Source organism: Dioscorea cayenensis, chromosome 11 (assembly GCF_009730915.1).
Source record: "Dioscorea cayenensis subsp. rotundata cultivar TDr96_F1 chromosome 11, TDr96_F1_v2_PseudoChromosome.rev07_lg8_w22 25.fasta, whole genome shotgun sequence".
In the NCBI taxonomy this organism is placed as follows: domain Eukaryota; kingdom Viridiplantae; phylum Streptophyta; class Magnoliopsida; order Dioscoreales; family Dioscoreaceae; genus Dioscorea; species Dioscorea cayenensis.
The window spans coordinates 3,072,919-3,092,106 of record NC_052481.1 but is presented as its reverse complement, the minus strand read 5'-3'; the positions used below and the strand labels follow the sequence as shown (position 1 = coordinate 3,092,106).

The following is a 19,188-nucleotide window of genomic DNA, read 5'->3' as shown; positions in this document are numbered from 1 at the left end:
CTACTCAATGGCTTATACACTGATCTAATTCTTCTCCAACTGATGCAACTTAGGAATTTTCCCAAAATCTGTAATTGAGGTTCCTGGAATTTCTCTTGTGGACAAGGGAAATCATAAAGGGGGAAGTGATGTTATGTGATGTATGTTAATTGAGTGTAGAGTAGAGTGAGGCATTGATGTTAGGGTATGTGCATGTGAGAGGATGGTTGAGTGTGTGAGAAGGGTGACAAAGAGTTGGTTTTGTTAGTTAATGGGTTAGTGAGTTGATTGTTGTGTCAACATGGCAGTTGGGTTAGTTAGTTATGTTAGCTGCTGAGTCAGCAATGATAGTTATAGGATTCAAGTCACATTGGAAGCAGGCTATTAGGATGATGTATTTTTGGTGGTTGGATATTATGTAATGGTAGGATCCAATGAGTAAGTTGTAATTTGGACCATTGATTCAATATAAGAATTAATGGCCAAGAGGAGTGCATTAATGAATGTTTTCATGGGAGCTTCTCCTCCTCCACCTCCTCCTCTTCTTCTTTTTTTGATTTACCTTTTCTTTCATATCAAACATGGTTGATCATGTTGCTGCCTTGTAGAAATCTACTCGGGAAACCTAGTAGGCATATATAGCATCCCGCATGCATTATATATGTAAATACATTTATTAATAACTTTGGGTTTTTTTTAGCTATTTTCAAAAAAATATATATGGAAAAAAGTCATTTATATATTTATATAGTATGTTCTTCGTTAATGTAACTTAATTATGGCTTATAGAACTTTCAAATAATTTACATTTTATCTCTAAGTATTATGAAAAAGAATATTTTTAAAAAATTATTTAATTTAGTTAATAAAATTACATCAAACCGGTATAATTTAGACTTCAATAAATCAAAATTATGTTATATTTAAAAAAAAAGAGAGAGAGAGAGAGATTTAGAGAAAAAGAATCTTTAACAACCACCAATACAACAAATACATTTTTGATATTTGGTATTTTGTGCATTCTTGTAAATATGTAATACTATTGGAACAATCTAGCTATATATTAAGATGGTTAACGGAAAAATATAAAAATATAGAGAAAAATTTACACATGATCTTTATTGATCTAGAAAAGGTATAAAATAAGGAACCTAGGGAGATCCTTTCATGGGTTTTAGGAAAGAAAAAATTACTAATGCGTATATAGACCTAATAAAGGATACATATAATATAATGACCCTCTCATTGGCATTAGAAATGTACAGCGAGAGATTAGAGTATTCCCAATTACTATAGGTCTTCATTAAGGTTTAGCTAAGTCATTGCCTGTTTGTTTTTGTTATGGATGAACTGACTAAGTATATTTAAGCTCATATTCCTTAACGCATGCTTTTTGACAATAATGTGATTTTAGTTGATGAATGTAGGAAAGATATCAACTTAAAGTTAGAAATGTGAAGAAACATTTTAGAAACTAAGGATTTCAAGTTGACGAGCATAAAAATAGAATATATATTTGAAATGTAATTTTAGTAATAATGTTGGTAGACATGATTCAAAAGTTAGAATGGATGATATTGAGGTTGGTAGCTAGAAGTAGAAGTTTTCGATAAGGTTAAATAATACAAAATGACACGGAAGTTAGAGAAGACGTCACAAATAAGATTAAAAATAGGCAAAATGGAGCAAACCTTCTAGATTTTTATATTATTGTAGAATATCTCTTAGATTGAAATGTAAATTTTACATAATTATCGGTAGGCTTAGATTGAAAGGTAAATTTTATCAAATTGTCATTAGGCCAACTATTATGTTTGTATGGTTAGAACGTTGTATGGTCAACAACTTGCTATACATGACTGAGATAAAAAAATATATAGCAAGACACATATCAAGCCTTATTAAAAAAGATAGATTGATTCAATTAAAATAGTATGAAAATATAACAACTAGTAAATGCCCCTAAATAGTTAGGACTAATGGTTTGTTGTTGTTATTCTATCATTCTAAGTAGATTCTACCAAATACATATATATACAAAACCATTATCTTAATAGGGCTATAATTACAGCCTCAATCATCATCACGCTATTAACATAGAAGGTTTCAAACCAATTTTTCACAAATTAAGAAGACATATCATGAAGCATGATAAGTTCTAATATTTGTTAGAGAAAAAAATAATCCTTAAAGAAATATTAAATTCCGATCAATTGAATTGGAGTAATATTTGTTAGAGAAATTTACATCAAAAACTTATATACATGAAACTCTCACTTTAAAAAAAACAAAAGGAGGAATTAGAATTAATATAATAATATATTGAAGCCAATTATTCCTTACAAAATTATTTAGGGTCAAAATCTCACTTAATTATAAATTCCAAGTCAAATTTTGCTAATTTAATTAACTGATGCATACCTATTAATTTGTTTAAGTATAATAATCAGATGAAAATGAAGAACAAAAAGTTTAGGAAATGAACTTCTTTTTGAAATTATTGATTGAATACTAAGAAAGTTTTCATAGTGAATTTTGTTCTTCTTATGCAGTTATAGCATTAAATTTAATGAAAAATTCAAGTTAAAAAAAATGACTATATTTAAACGTGAATGATCAATTCCAGGTAGGGAAACAAATTTGAAATCAATGCTTGACAAGAAAACTTAGTCCCCAATTTAGAAACCCTAATCCAACTTATACATTCATTCATTCATAAAACCCTAATCTACAATTGTGAAATCCTAATTTAACATATATGCATTCACTCATTCATCCATTCATTCAATCATTTATTAAAATTTATTTCTAAATGAATCACTAACATTCATCTTATTACAGAACCCTAGAAATAATTCACAAATCAGAAACCCTAGTCAACTACTTTGAAACCCTAGAAATGAATCACTAAAATAAGTATGTCTTAAACTCATCCCAAGAGAAAATACAGAAATCAATGCTTGACAAGAAAACCTAGTCCCCAATTTAGAAACCCTAATCTAACTTATACATTCATTCATTCATTCATGAAACCCTAATCTACAATTGTGAAATCCTAATTTAACATATATGCATTTACTCATTCATCCATTCATTCAATCATTTCTTAAAATTTATTTCTAAATGAATCACTAACATTCATCTTATACAGACCCAAGAAATAATACACAAATCAAAAACCCTAATCTTTTACTTTGAAACCCTAGAAATGGATCACTAAAATAAATATGTCTTAAACTCAACCCAAGAGAAGATAAAGAAATCTTAGAAATGAAACTCAAATCAGAAACCCTAGCAGTCTGTAATTTTTAAACTCCAGAAATGAATGACTAAAAGAAATCTATCTTAAACACAACACCAAATTAAGAAGATGCAGAAATAAAATAAACCATAACCTTCAATTTCAAAACCCTTATCCAACAAATACATTGAAGAAGAAACTCAAAAGCATAAATCAAAATTCAAGATGACAACACGTATCAAAAGCATAAATCAAAATTCAAGAGGAACACAACACGTATCAAAAGGATAAATCAAAATTCAAGATAAACACAACACGTATGCCAATCTGAAATTGAAACAGCCAAGAACTTTAACTTAGAGAAGAAGCAAAGAGCAGATCTGAGGAACATGCCAACTCATCAAAGAACAAGACAAAGTCCCCCCAACTCTATCAACTCATCTCCTTCGTCACTATCCAAAACCAGAGTTTATTTTAATATAATAATAAACATTTTTCTTTCCATATATATACATAGATATATCTTGATGACAACGAACAAGACTCACTCCAGTCTTACACACATCTCAAACATGATAAACATTACAACAAATTAAAACCCATAAATAAGTATATAGATCTATTGATGCCATTAAAGTTAACTAGCATTGAATTCAATTTTCTAACCCACTAGATCTATAACCCAGCTAATGTCTGGCAAATCCAGTTCTTCTTCTTCCATGCTTGCACTAGCAACATCTCTATTCTGCAATGCATTTATTAATCCAGTTGATGACGCTGCCGTTGTTGTAGCTGATCTTGTTGTTTCTCTTGGTGTGTCTGCCATTATCCTTGGTCTCATCACCGGCGCTGAAGAAGAGGCAGTAGGGACATTTTTATCCAATCCTCTGAAAGAATTGTTCGGGTGGTGATGGAGAAAGCACTCATCGTTGTACACCACAGGACGGAGCTGGGTCTCTGAGTGAGCAAAGAAGCAAATCCGGCGAAGGCAAAGCACACCAGCTCCGCACAGTCGAGTGCGGTACCTGGAAGGATGAAGCCATAATTCAAAGACACCATGAGCATACTTACAATTCTGGCCCCGGGGGCATTCGTTGTGCAGTTTGAAGTCCGGGCAAGCGATACCGGCGTAGGGGACCTTCCGAGGATCCCTACGCTTAACCTTTTCATCCTTGTGAGCAAAAGGGCAAGACATCCAGTCATGGTTCTTTGTCCTGGAGCACTGTTGAATTTTATAATCATACATTAAGAACTCATCAAGTTCGTGGCCGACGGTGACCATAGTATTGCCTGAATTCATTTTCAAACGGAAGTACATCGGCATCTGTGAATTATTTTTGTTGCAGTCATCATCTTTGTTGTTCATCATGATCTAAAAAAGGTGGCAAAAGAAAGAAGAGACGATCAATAAATGAAGAAGAAGAAGAAAGAAATAAGAGAGAAGAGATATCTATCTACTTACAGAGAAAAGAGGAGCAGTCTTTCTTGTTGATCTTGAGATATCTAGTCTCTATCTCTCTTGGTTTCTATATATGTTTCTCACTTTAAAGGAAGAAGGGGTGACGATATGGGAACTAAAGGACGAAGTGCCTTTATGAAAGATAAGTGTTTTTGTCCGGGCATGCATGATAGTGCGCAAGTGTTAAGTCAACCTTGTTTTGAACCTTAAATAGATACCACTTATTCAATTTTTTTTTTCTTTATTTGAACTATATTCATCTTTATCACAACACACAGGTTATATCTTTGTATATTAATATATATGTGTACTTTTTTTTGTTTTTTTTTTTGGATAAAATGTGGATAAACCACAGGTTTATTGAATGAGTGTGTACTCTTTCATTAAGAGTATATGAAATAAAACAAAGATTAATTTGAATATTATCTGGTATACACTAGCTGAGCACACTCTTAATGACTCTCTAATGTGTTTATATATATATATATATATATATATTAAAAACCATTTCTAGAATGACAATATTTTTCTATATATAAACCTTTGTTAGAATTATCCTTTCTAATCATCTCCAAAAGAGTAAAGTTAGTCCGGGTGCTGACGTCTCTTTTCTTTTATAAATAACTTGATATTTTTTTTATTTAAATTTTTTTTTATAGTAGATTAGCATGGTAGAAAAGCTATTAATGTAATTAGATGATTTTCTTGTTAGTTAACTATTCCAGTCTCAATTAAATTACAAGTAAACAATTATGATTTATTTTGATTTTCTTAAAAATTCTTGACATGAATTAAATGTAAAATGCAACCTTTTTATTTTCTTTTATATATAAATATATAGTAAAAAAAATTATATATATAGTAAAGAAAAGAGGAAAAATTTTCCTCTTATGTTAATCGAAACCAAAAAAACATCTTTTTCCTGTTGATTCGGAGCTCGACTTACAAAAAACAGTTTTCTTGTCGATTCAGAGTCTGACTTATAAAAAACGGTTTTCTTGTCGATTTGGAGCCTGACTTCCTGTCGATTTGCCTGACTTACAAAAAACGGTTTTCTTGTCGATTTGCCTGACTTACAAAAAACGGTTTTCTTGTCGATTCAATGTGCTGACAAAATGAATTATATCGGATACTGTGTTGTGGTTCTTTTCCTGTCGATTCGGAGCCTGATTTACAAAAAACGGTTTTCTTGTCGATTCAGAATCTAACTTATAAAAAACGGTTTCCCTGTCAATTCAGAGCTCGACTTTTTTTCAATGTGTTGACAAAATGAATTATATCATATACTGTGTTGTGGATCTTTTCCTGTCAACTCAGATTCTAACTTGCTTTTAATTTGTTGACAAAACAAATTTTATGTTAGACACTGTCTTGTGGATTTTATTAATTTAAAGCTTATAAATGTTTATTTATTTTAAACATTTAAAATGAAGTTTAAAGGGTTATATAACAACCAATATCAAGGGTCCCTGATATATCGTTGTTATGAACATCCTACTCAACAAGGAAAAAATGATGTAGATTGGAGGTGTAGTCAAGATTTATATGTCTAACATTTTACTCATTCACATTGCTATACGTAGATATCATACTCTATTAAAATCATATATCAAATGCAAACCTCAATCTAATATACATGATAAATTTTTCATTATTATATGATTATTTTATTTTTATAATTATATTTCAATATTTGATTGGAGGTTTGTGTTAGATATAAAGCTGATTATCATTTTAATTTACTATAAATAAATTATTAGTTTTGATAAATTAAATAATTTGCACATAATTCATATAGAAAGTAATTAATGCCAAGATGCACATGTTAATTATGTTTGTCGGCATGAATTATCAATTTTTTAAGTTACAAGTAAGAGAAAGGGAACACAAGAATATGTCTATGGAGCCAATCTCTGAGAATTAATCCACTAACAAAAAGAAGCAAAACAAGAATATAATGGTCTAATAAATTTAAAAAGAATAGACACTTTTATTACAAATTTGTAACACTCCCTCCTAAGATATCGATAATCAACTAATGAGATCTTATCCTAGAAGCATCACCTTAACCAACATCTTATGGATCTTCAACTTTAGCAATACACCTTCCGCCAAGGACAGATCTAGAGTGGGGGCAGTGGGGGCAACTACCCCCACTCAACTTTGAGAAAATCATTAGATAATATTGAATTTTTTTATTTTTTCAATTTTTTACTAGTAAAACCAAAAAATATAATCTATATAAAAGCAATTAAAGAATTATCTAAGGGCTTAAGTGAAAATATCTATTATAAAAAAACTAATTCACTTTCCCATGTATCGAGACTCAATTTTATAACCCTATCTCATTCTTCTCATTCATTTGTCGTTCTGAAGCTTGGAGTCGGAAGCACGAATCATGGAATCAATGAGCTTTAATCCTCATCATTGAGTTGTTGCCTGCTACAAGCCAAGTACATATTTACAATCCAAATTCCTTCTTTTTAAAATCTTTGCATCAAAATTATTTTAAAATCATATCCTATTTAATTCCAATTTGGTATTTGATGCCGTGCTTGAAATCATTTTAAATTTTTAATATAATTCTCATTTCTTCATCTTCATTGGATCTCAAACATCAACCTAGGCTTCAACTAGACTGTTAATTTCATTTTGTAGCTCATAAAAATAATATTAAATTTTGATTCATAGAATACTAAGGCTGCTAAACCAAGCCAATAAAAATAATTAATGAATCCTTAATTGCTTGCGCAACCAAATGGAAGATTCTTGGATGAATGACTATTTGATTACTTATATAGAAGAAAAAAATATTTTGTAGTATTGAGAATGAAAAAATCTTGCATCATTTTTAAACTATGAAAATACACATAGAGCAAAGAAAAATCCTGGATCCGTCCCTACCTTCCTCAAGAAATGAACTCGATCACCATGGATAAAAAGCTCTCTTTCTCTTAAAATTGACTAATACTCTTACCACTTTTCTCTGACTTTTCTCTATCATGAACCCTTGAGAAGAGACTTATATAGCCCTCCACACAAGTTGCCTCTTCAACTTTCCTCTTCTGTCTTAATTAATACTCTACCAACTCCAAAACTAATGTCATAACCATATTATAATATAGTTATGACTTGGCCCAAATACTTGCTAAAATGGTTGAGTCACAATTTCAGGTTGCAACTTGACTTTGTGGCACCATCAACCCTCCTAATTAAGTTCAAGTCAAACATGGCTAAATCTCCCAACAATCTCGGCAAACAACAAAACATCTGTACTCACCAAACACATCACCATGAACCAAATATGGTTTAAAATCAAACACCCTAATTTGTTGACCCTTCAATCATCACAAACAAGCTTCCAATCACCTTCAATTAATATAATACTCAATCAACCAATTAATATATTGCCCTTCACCTAATTTACTTCCAATCAAAGATAGCCTTCAACCAATTCGTTTAGCATTCTCCATAAGTAGTGGCTCTTCAATCACTACAAGAAAATCAGTAATTATTAGCGTGGGAAAATTCCCTAGTTAAATGCTAAAATCCCTGGGTAATACCATTTAGCGAGGTCTTTCCCAAGGATTGCCATTCCAGGGTAAAAGCCTCGTGGGTAAAAATTTTCCTAGGGATTTTATAATCCCTAGCTAAATAGTAATGGATTATTACGTGGGTAAATAATAAATTTTCTGGGTAATTTATGTTAATCAATTCTTATTAGACAAGAAATTTGCTAAAAAAATATTTCCTAAGCAATCTCTGGGTAATTGTAGTAAGCGATTTTTCCTAGGTAAGTCATGGCTAAATTTTCAAAAATTAAAATGTTAAATTCCTGGGTAATCTCTGTGTAATATTCCTAAGGATTTTCCCCTGGGTAATTCATTAGTATTTGGATGGAGCAACAATGAATATTTCCCTAGATAATCCCTTACTAAATATACTTAGGGATTATTTCTTCGGTGATCATTTTGTAATAAAATTTAAAAATGAGATTATTCCTTCGGTAATCCCTTGCTAATATAAATTTGGCCAAATTCCATCGTTTAGGCCTCGAAACCCCTAATTTTGCTATTTTTAGTAATAATTGATTTCGTTATATCTTAGGATAGAAATCTCTAATTTGTGAGCTGTTTGTGGCAATTGTCTTTATTTTGATAGATCTCTTATTTCTTGCTGATATTTGAGAATTTACTATTTTTGGTAAATTTTCAAATTATCTCCTTTCTTAGTGCTATTTTCGCATATTTAATGTAAGCCTATGGGCAAGAGGAAATCAGTTTTGTGATAATCATTTTCTTGAGTAATAAGATTTTACTCTTCCCAATTCCTGGATATCTTTTATCAACAGGGTTTGGACAACTTGTTACCGGGCATTCGAAGGTGAATCAACGGTCTCGAGTATACCGCTGCATCATGTTGCATTTCTCGAAGCTCTTGTTGATGCCACTCTTCTTAAAGTTGTAGATGATTACGCGCAGATGCTAACTCATTTTGTATATCTCCATTATTTTATACAATAGGAGATGTTGCAGTAGAGATATTGACATCTAAATTGAAACATCCGTAATAGGATGATGCTTGAGATCCAAGACCATATACTCTTCTTTTTTTCTCTAAACCAACTGCCAATAGCTTCAATATAGAAGGCTAATTCATCTACTGGAGTATTAACATTTATCTTGGAATAGGTTCTGAGTTTTTATTAATCTACATTATTAACAATTTGTCTTCAGGGCTAATTCAAAGTCAACATCTTATCCTACATTGAAGACAAATGTTAATAATGTAGATTTATAAAAAAAAAAATGAAAACACATTAAAATGTCACAAGTATTAGAAATACTTACATTGATTGTTTTTTACTTGAGATTTATAAAAGTTTCTCGATCATATTTTTTTAGTATTAGTATGCAAGACAAGCTCATATGGAGTGTCTTTTTCCAATTTAGATTCCTATATCAATAACAAATATTAAAATTCTTTGGCAACATGTAATAAATTTGCAAAAGCAAATAAAAAGGAGAAAACCAACTCAATACATTTAAAATCTTATATTTATACTTACAAGCTTCTTCCCATGCTCAACTTGAGATATTGATCCTCATGTATGACAAGATGGCCAAGCAACACTACGTTGATTTTTAGAATTTATTTCTTGTTTCTTTTTAAATTCAGGCTTATCCCAGATAACCTTCCAATGTTTGTAATCCTCCTTAATTAGATATTTTGGCTTCTTTGTTGCATCCCTTATATCCCTTAAAAAATCGCTATATCATTGTGAGGCTTTCAAAACTCATGCTTCTTTTACTTGTACCTCTAATGAGGAATCCCAAATGAAGTGCATTTGCATAAGATAAAAATATTTCAATGTTCAAAAAGAGTAAAAATAAAACAAATGGATAAATAAATTAGAAATGATAATTAATGATACCCTAAATTCTTCAAAATAAAAATCTCTTATAGATTATGACACAGTCTTCCATGTGTATCCTTCAAAGTCCACCGTCTACTTAAACTTTTTTGTGATTATCCATGCACATGTGCTAAATGGTTCTAACCTATTATAGTTTAAGTAAAACACAAATAATAGATAGTGTACATAATAAAAAAAATATATAATTGTCAAGTTTTGAATACTTACAATCCATTCACAACTGTGATACGCAACCTCCCATCAATGGTTGAAGCATCTTGTGTGCTATCATGGTTTGCTTGAGTATCATTAATAGCTACAATATTATGATTAATTAGGTTCTTGAGATCTAATTCAATTCACTGTTTTCTCAACATTTGAAATATTGGCATTTGAAAATGCTTCAATGTCATCATTACTTGATCCTTTAACATGTTTGGATGTGCATGAGAAGTGCGGCCTCCATTTCTTCCACCTTTTAGCCTAGTCCTTTCTCTACCTCCATATCTGTAAAATTATTGAAATATAATTAGTTGATAATAAAAAAGATTCAACAGATGTAAATAATGCATGACATAAAAAAAATTAAACAACATTGTTTTCTAACAAAAACAAAATCATGAACAAAGGAGAACTAACAATACACAATGATCATAACATGAATAAAATTGCTAATCGTATTCTAAAATTTATAAATTACATTGAGTTTGTTCACTAATCTAATAAGAAAACTAATAATTACAACTCATTATCATTGGATATGTATTCAGCCTCATCATCTTCTGATTTATCTTCAATTTTATAATCTAATTCAATTTCATCTTCTATTACACTATCATATATGTCTATCATCAACCTCCTCCTTTTGATTTTGCATACAACCCACCAATTATCTTTGTCATGTTTCATACTTGGGTAAGATGCATAATTTACTTGTGTCACTTGTGCAGCTAAAATAAAGGGTTCATTCTTGTTAAACCTTCTTTTGTTGTTGATATCCACAAGATTGTAATCTTTATGAATCTTCATCCCAATATTTGGAGTTGATCAAACCAATCGCACTTGAACATTGTAGTTCTTTTTGGGTATAAATATCAAAATGGTCCCTCTATTTTTCGTTTTCTGCCCTTTTAGTCCCTATAATATAAAATCCGCCTTTTTGGTCCTTGTATTTGCACATTTTCATCCTTTAATTGTAAAATCCACCCTTTTGGTCCTCGTATTTACACATTTTCATCATTTTTGGTCCCTCTAATTCATCAACTGGAAGGACCAAAAGGGCAGATCCGTCAATTAAAGGGACCAAAAAGACAAAAATGTGAAAATACGAGGACCGAAAAGGCGGATTTTATATTAGAGTGACTAAAAGGGCGGAAAACAAAAAATAGAGGGACCATTTTGATATTTTGACCTTCTTTTTATTAAGAGTGTTGGATTTTCTAATTGTATAATCTCCATCAAACGACCATAAAAATCATATGATGTTACACTGTAATTTGAAACTTTTACACACACTCCACTATTAACTGTCATTCTTCTCACACCATGCTCACTTGTGTGGAATTTATACCCTTTGATGAAATGCATTGGATAAGTAGTCACAACTATTAAAGGGTCAGTTGCAAGATCCTTCATCATTTGATTGGTGACATTATTGTTAGGATCCCATGCCTATATAATAAGATATAATATTAATATTAATATACAAGAAATCAATATATGATAATGATAAATATGAAAACTATATGAAAGTTAAGAATTACATAAATCCTAAACCAGTTAGGAAATTTATTCTCCAATTTATCATCAACTTGCACATCAGTTACACTTGATGTATATCCCACCACCTCTTCCACAAATATCCTTCAAAAACGAAACCATTTGGGTTAAATAAAAAGAAAAAAACATGAGACTAAAGGTTTGCTTTCATGAGAAAACATGAAATTAAGCTTTAGATTTTATGAAAACCAAAGTGAAAAAAAATAACCAGACCAATGGCCAACACTAAATCTAAACAAATTTCTTTCTCATCAGTCAATAAAACCAAATTTAAGTTTCTGATTTCATGAGAACTAAGTAACAAACAAATCGATCAGTAGGAAATACTGTGTCAAACAGTAATTAAAATCACAAAAATTACATATCCTAGTCATGAAATCAAATAATCACTATATCATCAGTCACATAATTCAGTTGCATATTCTTAACATGCATGAGGGTAGGAACGAGGCATTTTCTCAGAGCCACATGATAGGGACGCAAGTATATATGCCGATCTTGTAATAAAGTGCTAAAGTGCAGGCATCGATCCACAGGGAAAATAAAGAATACTAATACTGATCCTAACTTTGAAAACTAACATAACCAAAAATTTATGATGTGTGAAAGCAAATAAGAGGATCAAAAACAAAAATCAAGAATTACGAAAACAAATACGGTCAAGTAAGCTATGGGGAATGGGATGTTAGGGCATAGAATCCCTCTAGGATTTTATAAGTCTGGGACAAAGGTTGTAATCTACGGATTGATTTCAAATAATACGGATTGCAATTAAAAATCAATTAAAAGCATAAAGATCCACAACCAATGTAAAAATAAATCAAACCTTAGAGTTCATCTACGCCCAAGCATTAACAAAATTAGTTCAGATAACAACAATACAATCCAGAAGAGGCAATATAAATCAATGAAGACATGAAAACCCCCTTCTCAATTGCACCCTTGATGGTTGAAGACATGAAAACCCCCTTCTCAATTGCACCCTTGATGGTTGCCGTAGATCTTCCCAAGAACCTTCCAAAGATGCCGCCAAGAGTTCCTTGACTACTCCAATCTCTATCCCCAAAGGTAGGTAGGCTATCTACCATTATTGATTCACCTCCAAAGGTTTGGAGAAGTGTCTCCTTTCTTTCCCCAACCTTCACCATCAAAAGAATCAAAGATCCCCTTCAAAAACCTCATCAGAAATATATATAGCCATCTACTTATGACCTACTAACAGGCGTAAGAACAAGGTCGTAAGGAACTGGAGATGATATGCAGCGTGTTTACGAGACACCTTACGGCCATAAGTCTCATTTATGAGGTCTTCTGTCTTGGTGTTATGGCCCAGCTTACGGCCGTAAGTGCTAGGCCATAATCTTCTTTAGACTGCGCTTGTGACCACCCTTATGGGCATAAATTCCTCCTCGTAATCTCCTCTATACATCCCTTATGGTCTCACTTATGGGCGTAAGTCCTACCTGTAAGCCCCTCTATTTGATTTTTATACTCCACATAACGGGCATAAGCATGCCTACAAGGTTCCCTGCCTGAGGCTTACGGCCGTAATGTGAGCCCACCCCTTAAATTAGATCCTAGCCGTCAATGCAAGCTTTTTCAATCAGAGCCATTGATTTATAAGATTTTAAAACCCTTGCTCTTATCCTTATGGTTACCAAATATCACGATCTGATTGCAGCTCCACCGCCACGACCTCTTATATAAAAAAAAACTCCTAGCCCTCTTTTCCTTTACTTCATGGTGGTGCCGGCGGCAAGGACGAGTGGATCTTCTTATCGAGTGTTGTTTTGCTTCTTTCAAGGTAGGATCTTTGAGCTTGTTGCATAATTAATGATTATTATTGATGCCGGTTGGCTCTAGATTTATTTCTTTCTGAAACCCTAAAATTTGTTCCTATTTGTGATTCACCTTTAAACTTTAGATTTAGACCTTGAGTTTCTAGGGTTTGTTCCCAATTTGTAGTTTGAAGGAGTTTTGTTTCTCTTTTGATGTATGCACCTAAGCATATTCTTAGGACCTTTAACCGTGATGCTTGTATGGATTTAATCACATCTCAAGGATGAGATTTTGCATGATATATTTGATGTAATGTGAAGTATAGTTGATTAAGGTATAATCTTTCGCCATGAGAAAGGAATTGTTAGTTGATTTAATTTGAGAGGTTTCAGATTTTCGTTTTTGACAATAGCAGAACTCCCTCTCCGATTTTAGAGTTCTTAGAGGAAGAATTTGGAGGATAGTAAAATATGAAATTTGTAGATTTTTATGTTATCTAAATAATTGCAAAATTTCAGATTTTATGCATCTGTAGTTTGTGAGATATAGCCTCATTAGTATAATTGTCTCGGATGATATTTCTGTACAGAACTTGAAGAATCATGGCCAATTTTGATGATCAGGAAGATTGAATTAGATAAGGTGAAAAATAAGAAAATCGTTCATTTTTGAGTTGTCTGATTGTCAATAAAATTTCATTAAGTTTGGAGTTGTAGATTAAGAGATATGCATATTTTAATAGTATATGTCTGAATTATAATTTTGCAGAAATAGTTAGAGATTCAATTGAATGTTATAAATTGAGTAGTACTCTAAATTATGTTAATTTCGGCTATGTCATAGTGTTAGGTGTCTATTATTCCCAGAATTTTGAAATTTGTGATTTGGAAAAGTGTGAGTGAAGTTATGAGGGTTTTAGTACTCATTGATCATATTGGAATTATTGATATGGCTTTTAGAGTGGGTAATTGCTATTGTACCCTCACAATAATCAATATTTGGGAGTGTAGAATAATAGTTTGAAATTTTTGCATTTGTATCCTTCTAAAAATCTTTATATATATATATATTTGTTATTTAAAGCTAATAGAATCTCTTTCCAAATATAGGACATGCCAAAGGTGTAAGGTTTGGGAGTATTTTTTTGGCGTTAATCAGGTAAGTATCCCACATATAAATCCTATTATATGTATATACTTGAAAATTCAAGTTTTGTGAACTTTTGGAATTTTAAAAGAAAATTAATGATTATTTTGACATATATATTTTGAATTAGTTATTTATTATTATTTTTGGAATTACTTAAATTATTTGAAATTTTAAGTTAATGATATTTTATTTTGGATTAGAATTATCTGAAAGGTTTAAATATTTATTTTAAATTCGGATTATTTAATTTCTAAAGTTTTATATAGTTTATCTAAATATGTATTATTCCAATTATGAATTTTCAGATATGTCTTAGTTAATTTCTGATTAATAATTATTATTATTATTATTTTTAAATTATCTGTTCATGTTTGGATTCAAGTAACTGGTTTATTTTGCTATGATAAAATGGGATCATACGACTGATAAAAATTTTGTTTGGCAAATTATTCGTATTATGCCCAATGCGAATTTTGTTAGTTTATTGTTTTGTGAATATGCCGTATTTTGACAGAGAAACTAGTCCCCAATTAACTATACAATAACCCTGTCACTGGGGGTTAAACACTGACCGTGTCGACACGTATTTTGTTATAGAAACTATAGTTTCCCACCGCTTGCCGTCGGTGAAGAATATCGGCCTTTGATAATTTTGGCTCGTGTCACCGAGGGTAAAAATATGGCTTTTGTTAAATTTTGTCTCGGGTCACCGAGGGTAAACATATGAATTTTGTGATTTTGTTTTGGCAATAGTTGTTTGGGGACCTATATGCTCAGTTTTGACATCTTTGTTTACTTGAAATAATTCTGGTTTCCGATTTTCTCATTTTGATAAATTATGATTTTGTGTAAATGATCTCAATATTTTTAGTGGGTGCTTACTGGGCTGTCAAGCTCATAAATTTTGTTGATATTTTTTTTCAGATCAGGAGTAGAGGTCAGTGGCATATAGCTTAGCAAGGATCGTTGGGCCATCGCCGTTTTATTTAGCTTGTAATAAGTCCCGATTGTTGTGGGCCTAGGTTTTATTTGAATAAGTTTATATTGTTTTTTTGCAGTCCACTAAGTTTGATTTTTGTTCTGTTTTGGATCAGAATTTGAGGCCTTGTATGCCTACTTGGTTTCGGCCTGTAGGTGTACGGCCGTTTGTCAGCGTCCCGGGTCCATAAAATTGGGTTCGGGGCATGACACGTAAGGTGCCCATAAATGGGTCTGTCTAGCCTGTTCTTCCTTTGTTGATGCCGAGAGTTTTCCATCTTCCTTGTTTTGTCTCTTGAATGCTTTTTTTGGCTCTCTCTCTCTCTCTCTCTCTCTCGCATCTTTAAACACTACCCAATGCCTGAAAATAGAATTTACACCATGTTTAGCATTGTATACCACAAAGGTACTCTAATACATGCCTAATGAGTGTACAAAATGATATTAAATAACATATAAATGTAAACTCATCACAACATATCGACAAACTGAAGAAATATTGTTCATATACCAAGAACTATGTCATTCAGAGACATGAAGAAGGGGAACCAGCTTCTAAGCCTATCATATTCTAGATACATAGCTAAGATCTTTTACAAATTTGTAAATTATAAGCTTTCATATAAATAATATAGCTTCACATCTCCTTTGTTCATAGGATTTCAAATAGTATCAGGACAATTTAAAATTTGAGCAAAACCATCAATCCACATAATTTATGAAAGCTAGGAAGAAATATTACCATAAAAACACAACAGTTAACAAAGAAACAAGGACATGAATGTAACTTTCTTACCTTGATTAAAGCGTCCAAGGCAATGGTAAATGGGCACACCTTGAATAATGGCACCTTTAGCACTAAAACAAGTCATCAGCTTTGTATTAGTCAAGAAAATCCAATGAGCATGGTTAGCATTTGAAATTTAAAATCATCAAAGCAAATTGCTTGTTATCAAGAAAGCATATGGCTTATGATTACACACCTATTCAAGGATACTAATCCTGAAATGTAAGCAACTGCACTAACAACCAAAATTTCCAAATCCGCAACATCACCAATGCATAATTAAGTGACAAATAGAATTTTTTTTTCTAATGAAAAATATTATTCTCTTCATTGTGTAATCCAACTGGAAGAAATCAAATCCAAACATAAAACACATGAAAATCCTAGCACATCAAAACCTATATTTTTAATGGAATGCTTAAAAATCTAGAAATTAAAATAGAAAACAAGAAAGTAACCTGATTTCCATCTTGATCCCGATCCATCAACAGCTAATCCAAGAACTCCGACCTTGGGGAAAAAAATCAAACCTTTCTCACAAAAACCAAAAGAAAACTATAAACCAAAGTCCAAAACACACCCGATCACAAGATTCTTAGCAGAAGAAAAAAAAAACCCCCTAAGCCAAGAACCACATAAAACATCAAAATCCAAGCAAAAAAAAACAACACAAAACTCACCAGACACTACAACTAAAGACAAACCACACAGTTCAAGCTTCGTATGCAACGAGACCTGATCAAAAAAACGAAAAGAGGATGGATTTAGAACCTTAGACGGGCGAGAGCAAGAGGGTGAGAAGGAGAACATGGATTAGGGAAAAGCAAAGAAGATACACAAAGGCTCGATGTTGAAGAGTTTTCTTCATACATTGGTTTCCTTTTGTGTTATTCTTCTATCCTAACTATCCGATCAGTGATCAACGGTATAATCTACAAAGTTTTGTTTCTGTTTGCGTTAACCCCTCTATGAATGGTCAAAATTATATATTTCACATTGAAACTTGAAATTCTATACAATATATATCAATTTTTTTATTTTGCATATTAATATATACATACACATAATAATACATTCGATAATCTTGGATGGAACCATATAATTTTTTTTATACTATTTCAATCATACAACTTATATATATTTTTAAAAATACTATAACAATTAAATCATATGCAATGATAAATATTAGCTTTAAAATATGGTATAATTTATTAAAAATAAGAAAATATTATTTTTCATAGGTTTGAAGAACATGTTACATAATATAATTATCATCCTATATATGGCCTCCACTCAAATATCATTTTTTTTTTGTATATATGTTTACCAAAATAAGATATTAAAATATATATATATGTCATAATAAAATTAATAAATAAAATTAATACAATGGATAATAAGATTTTTTTTATTTAATAAAAAATCCAAAAAAAATGAAGGCAATTCACATTTTCTCATGGATTTGCTATAGAGTAAACGGGATGACTATGTTCCTAGGTATATTGTTTTACCTACAGAAGCCAATCTCTTGCTAAATAAAAATCCTAAGAAATAATTATGCCCAGGGACTTGTTACGGACAAATAACAACGGTTACTCTGCCAAGCTAATCCCTAATTAATTTTAAAGCAATTCAATTTTACCCAGGGATTAGCTATAGACAAATAATTACCAATTCTCTACCTAGTTAATCCCTGGATAATTTTAAAGCTGTTCAACTTTACCTAGGGATTTGTTCAATGTTGTCAGACCCGGACCGGCCCTGCCGGTTCAACCGGAAAAACCGGGAACCGGCCATGTGGCCGGCCCGGGTATACCCATTGACCCGGGTATTAAAAAAATCCGGTGTTAACCCGATGACCAGGGCGGTTCAACCGGGAACCGGTTGACCCGGCCGGGTCAATCGGATCACAATGTTTAATTTTTTTTACAATATTTAATAATTTATTATTAATTTCTCATTAAAAACCACAACTCGTGTATATTTATTAATATTAATTTATAATTTATAATCAATAAATAGAATTACAATATATATATACCAACAAAAAATTAACATTTAAAAATAAAATATATTAATGTATTATGTAAATATTTTCTAAAAATTTAATTTATTAAGAAAATAAAACAATAAATGAGTGTAATTTTATTATAAAAATATAAAATTAAAGTATTCTAATTAAATAAAAAATATAAGAAAATTTAAAACAAAATAAAAACTCAATTGAGATATAAGAATTAGTGAATTAAATTTTTTATTTATTTTAACAAAATCAACCAATAAATAAATAAATAAATAACACCGAGAAAAGTTTGATAATTATATATTAATATATTAAATTTGTAAATATTTAAAAAATGTAAAAATAAATGACAAAATTAGAAAACTCTACTGTATATAAGGTCATTTATCAATTTAAATATCAAATTTGAGTAGGTTTTTATAATATAATTATGGATTTAATATTATATTTGCTTATTATTAATTATTATAATATTTTTTTTATATTTAATTATTGACCCCGATTCAACCCCGGTTCGACCTGGTTGAACCCATTGACCCCTGACCACTGGGCTTAGCCGGGTCATTGCCCGGGCCGGGTCTGACAACCTTGGATTAGT

The 19,188-nt window shown here is 31.2% G+C and overlaps 1 protein-coding gene across 1 annotated transcript; it reads right to left on the bottom strand.

Annotated features, from left to right (window-relative positions):
* Positions 1-3,881: 3,881 nt before the first annotated feature.
* Positions 3,882-4,544, bottom strand: LOC120271511 (zinc finger CCCH domain-containing protein 10-like). The gene has a single exon (XM_039278198.1). It carries the CDS (start codon positions 4,542-4,544, stop codon positions 3,882-3,884), a length of 663 nt encoding a protein of 220 aa, XP_039134132.1.
* Positions 4,545-19,188: the final 14,644 nt, after the last annotated feature.

What these genes read in the sequence shown, in the direction of transcription:
- LOC120271511 (XM_039278198.1), bottom strand. Translation starts at nt 4,544, where the DNA reads ATGCCGATGTACTTCCGTTTGAAAATGAATTCAGGCAATACTATGGTC.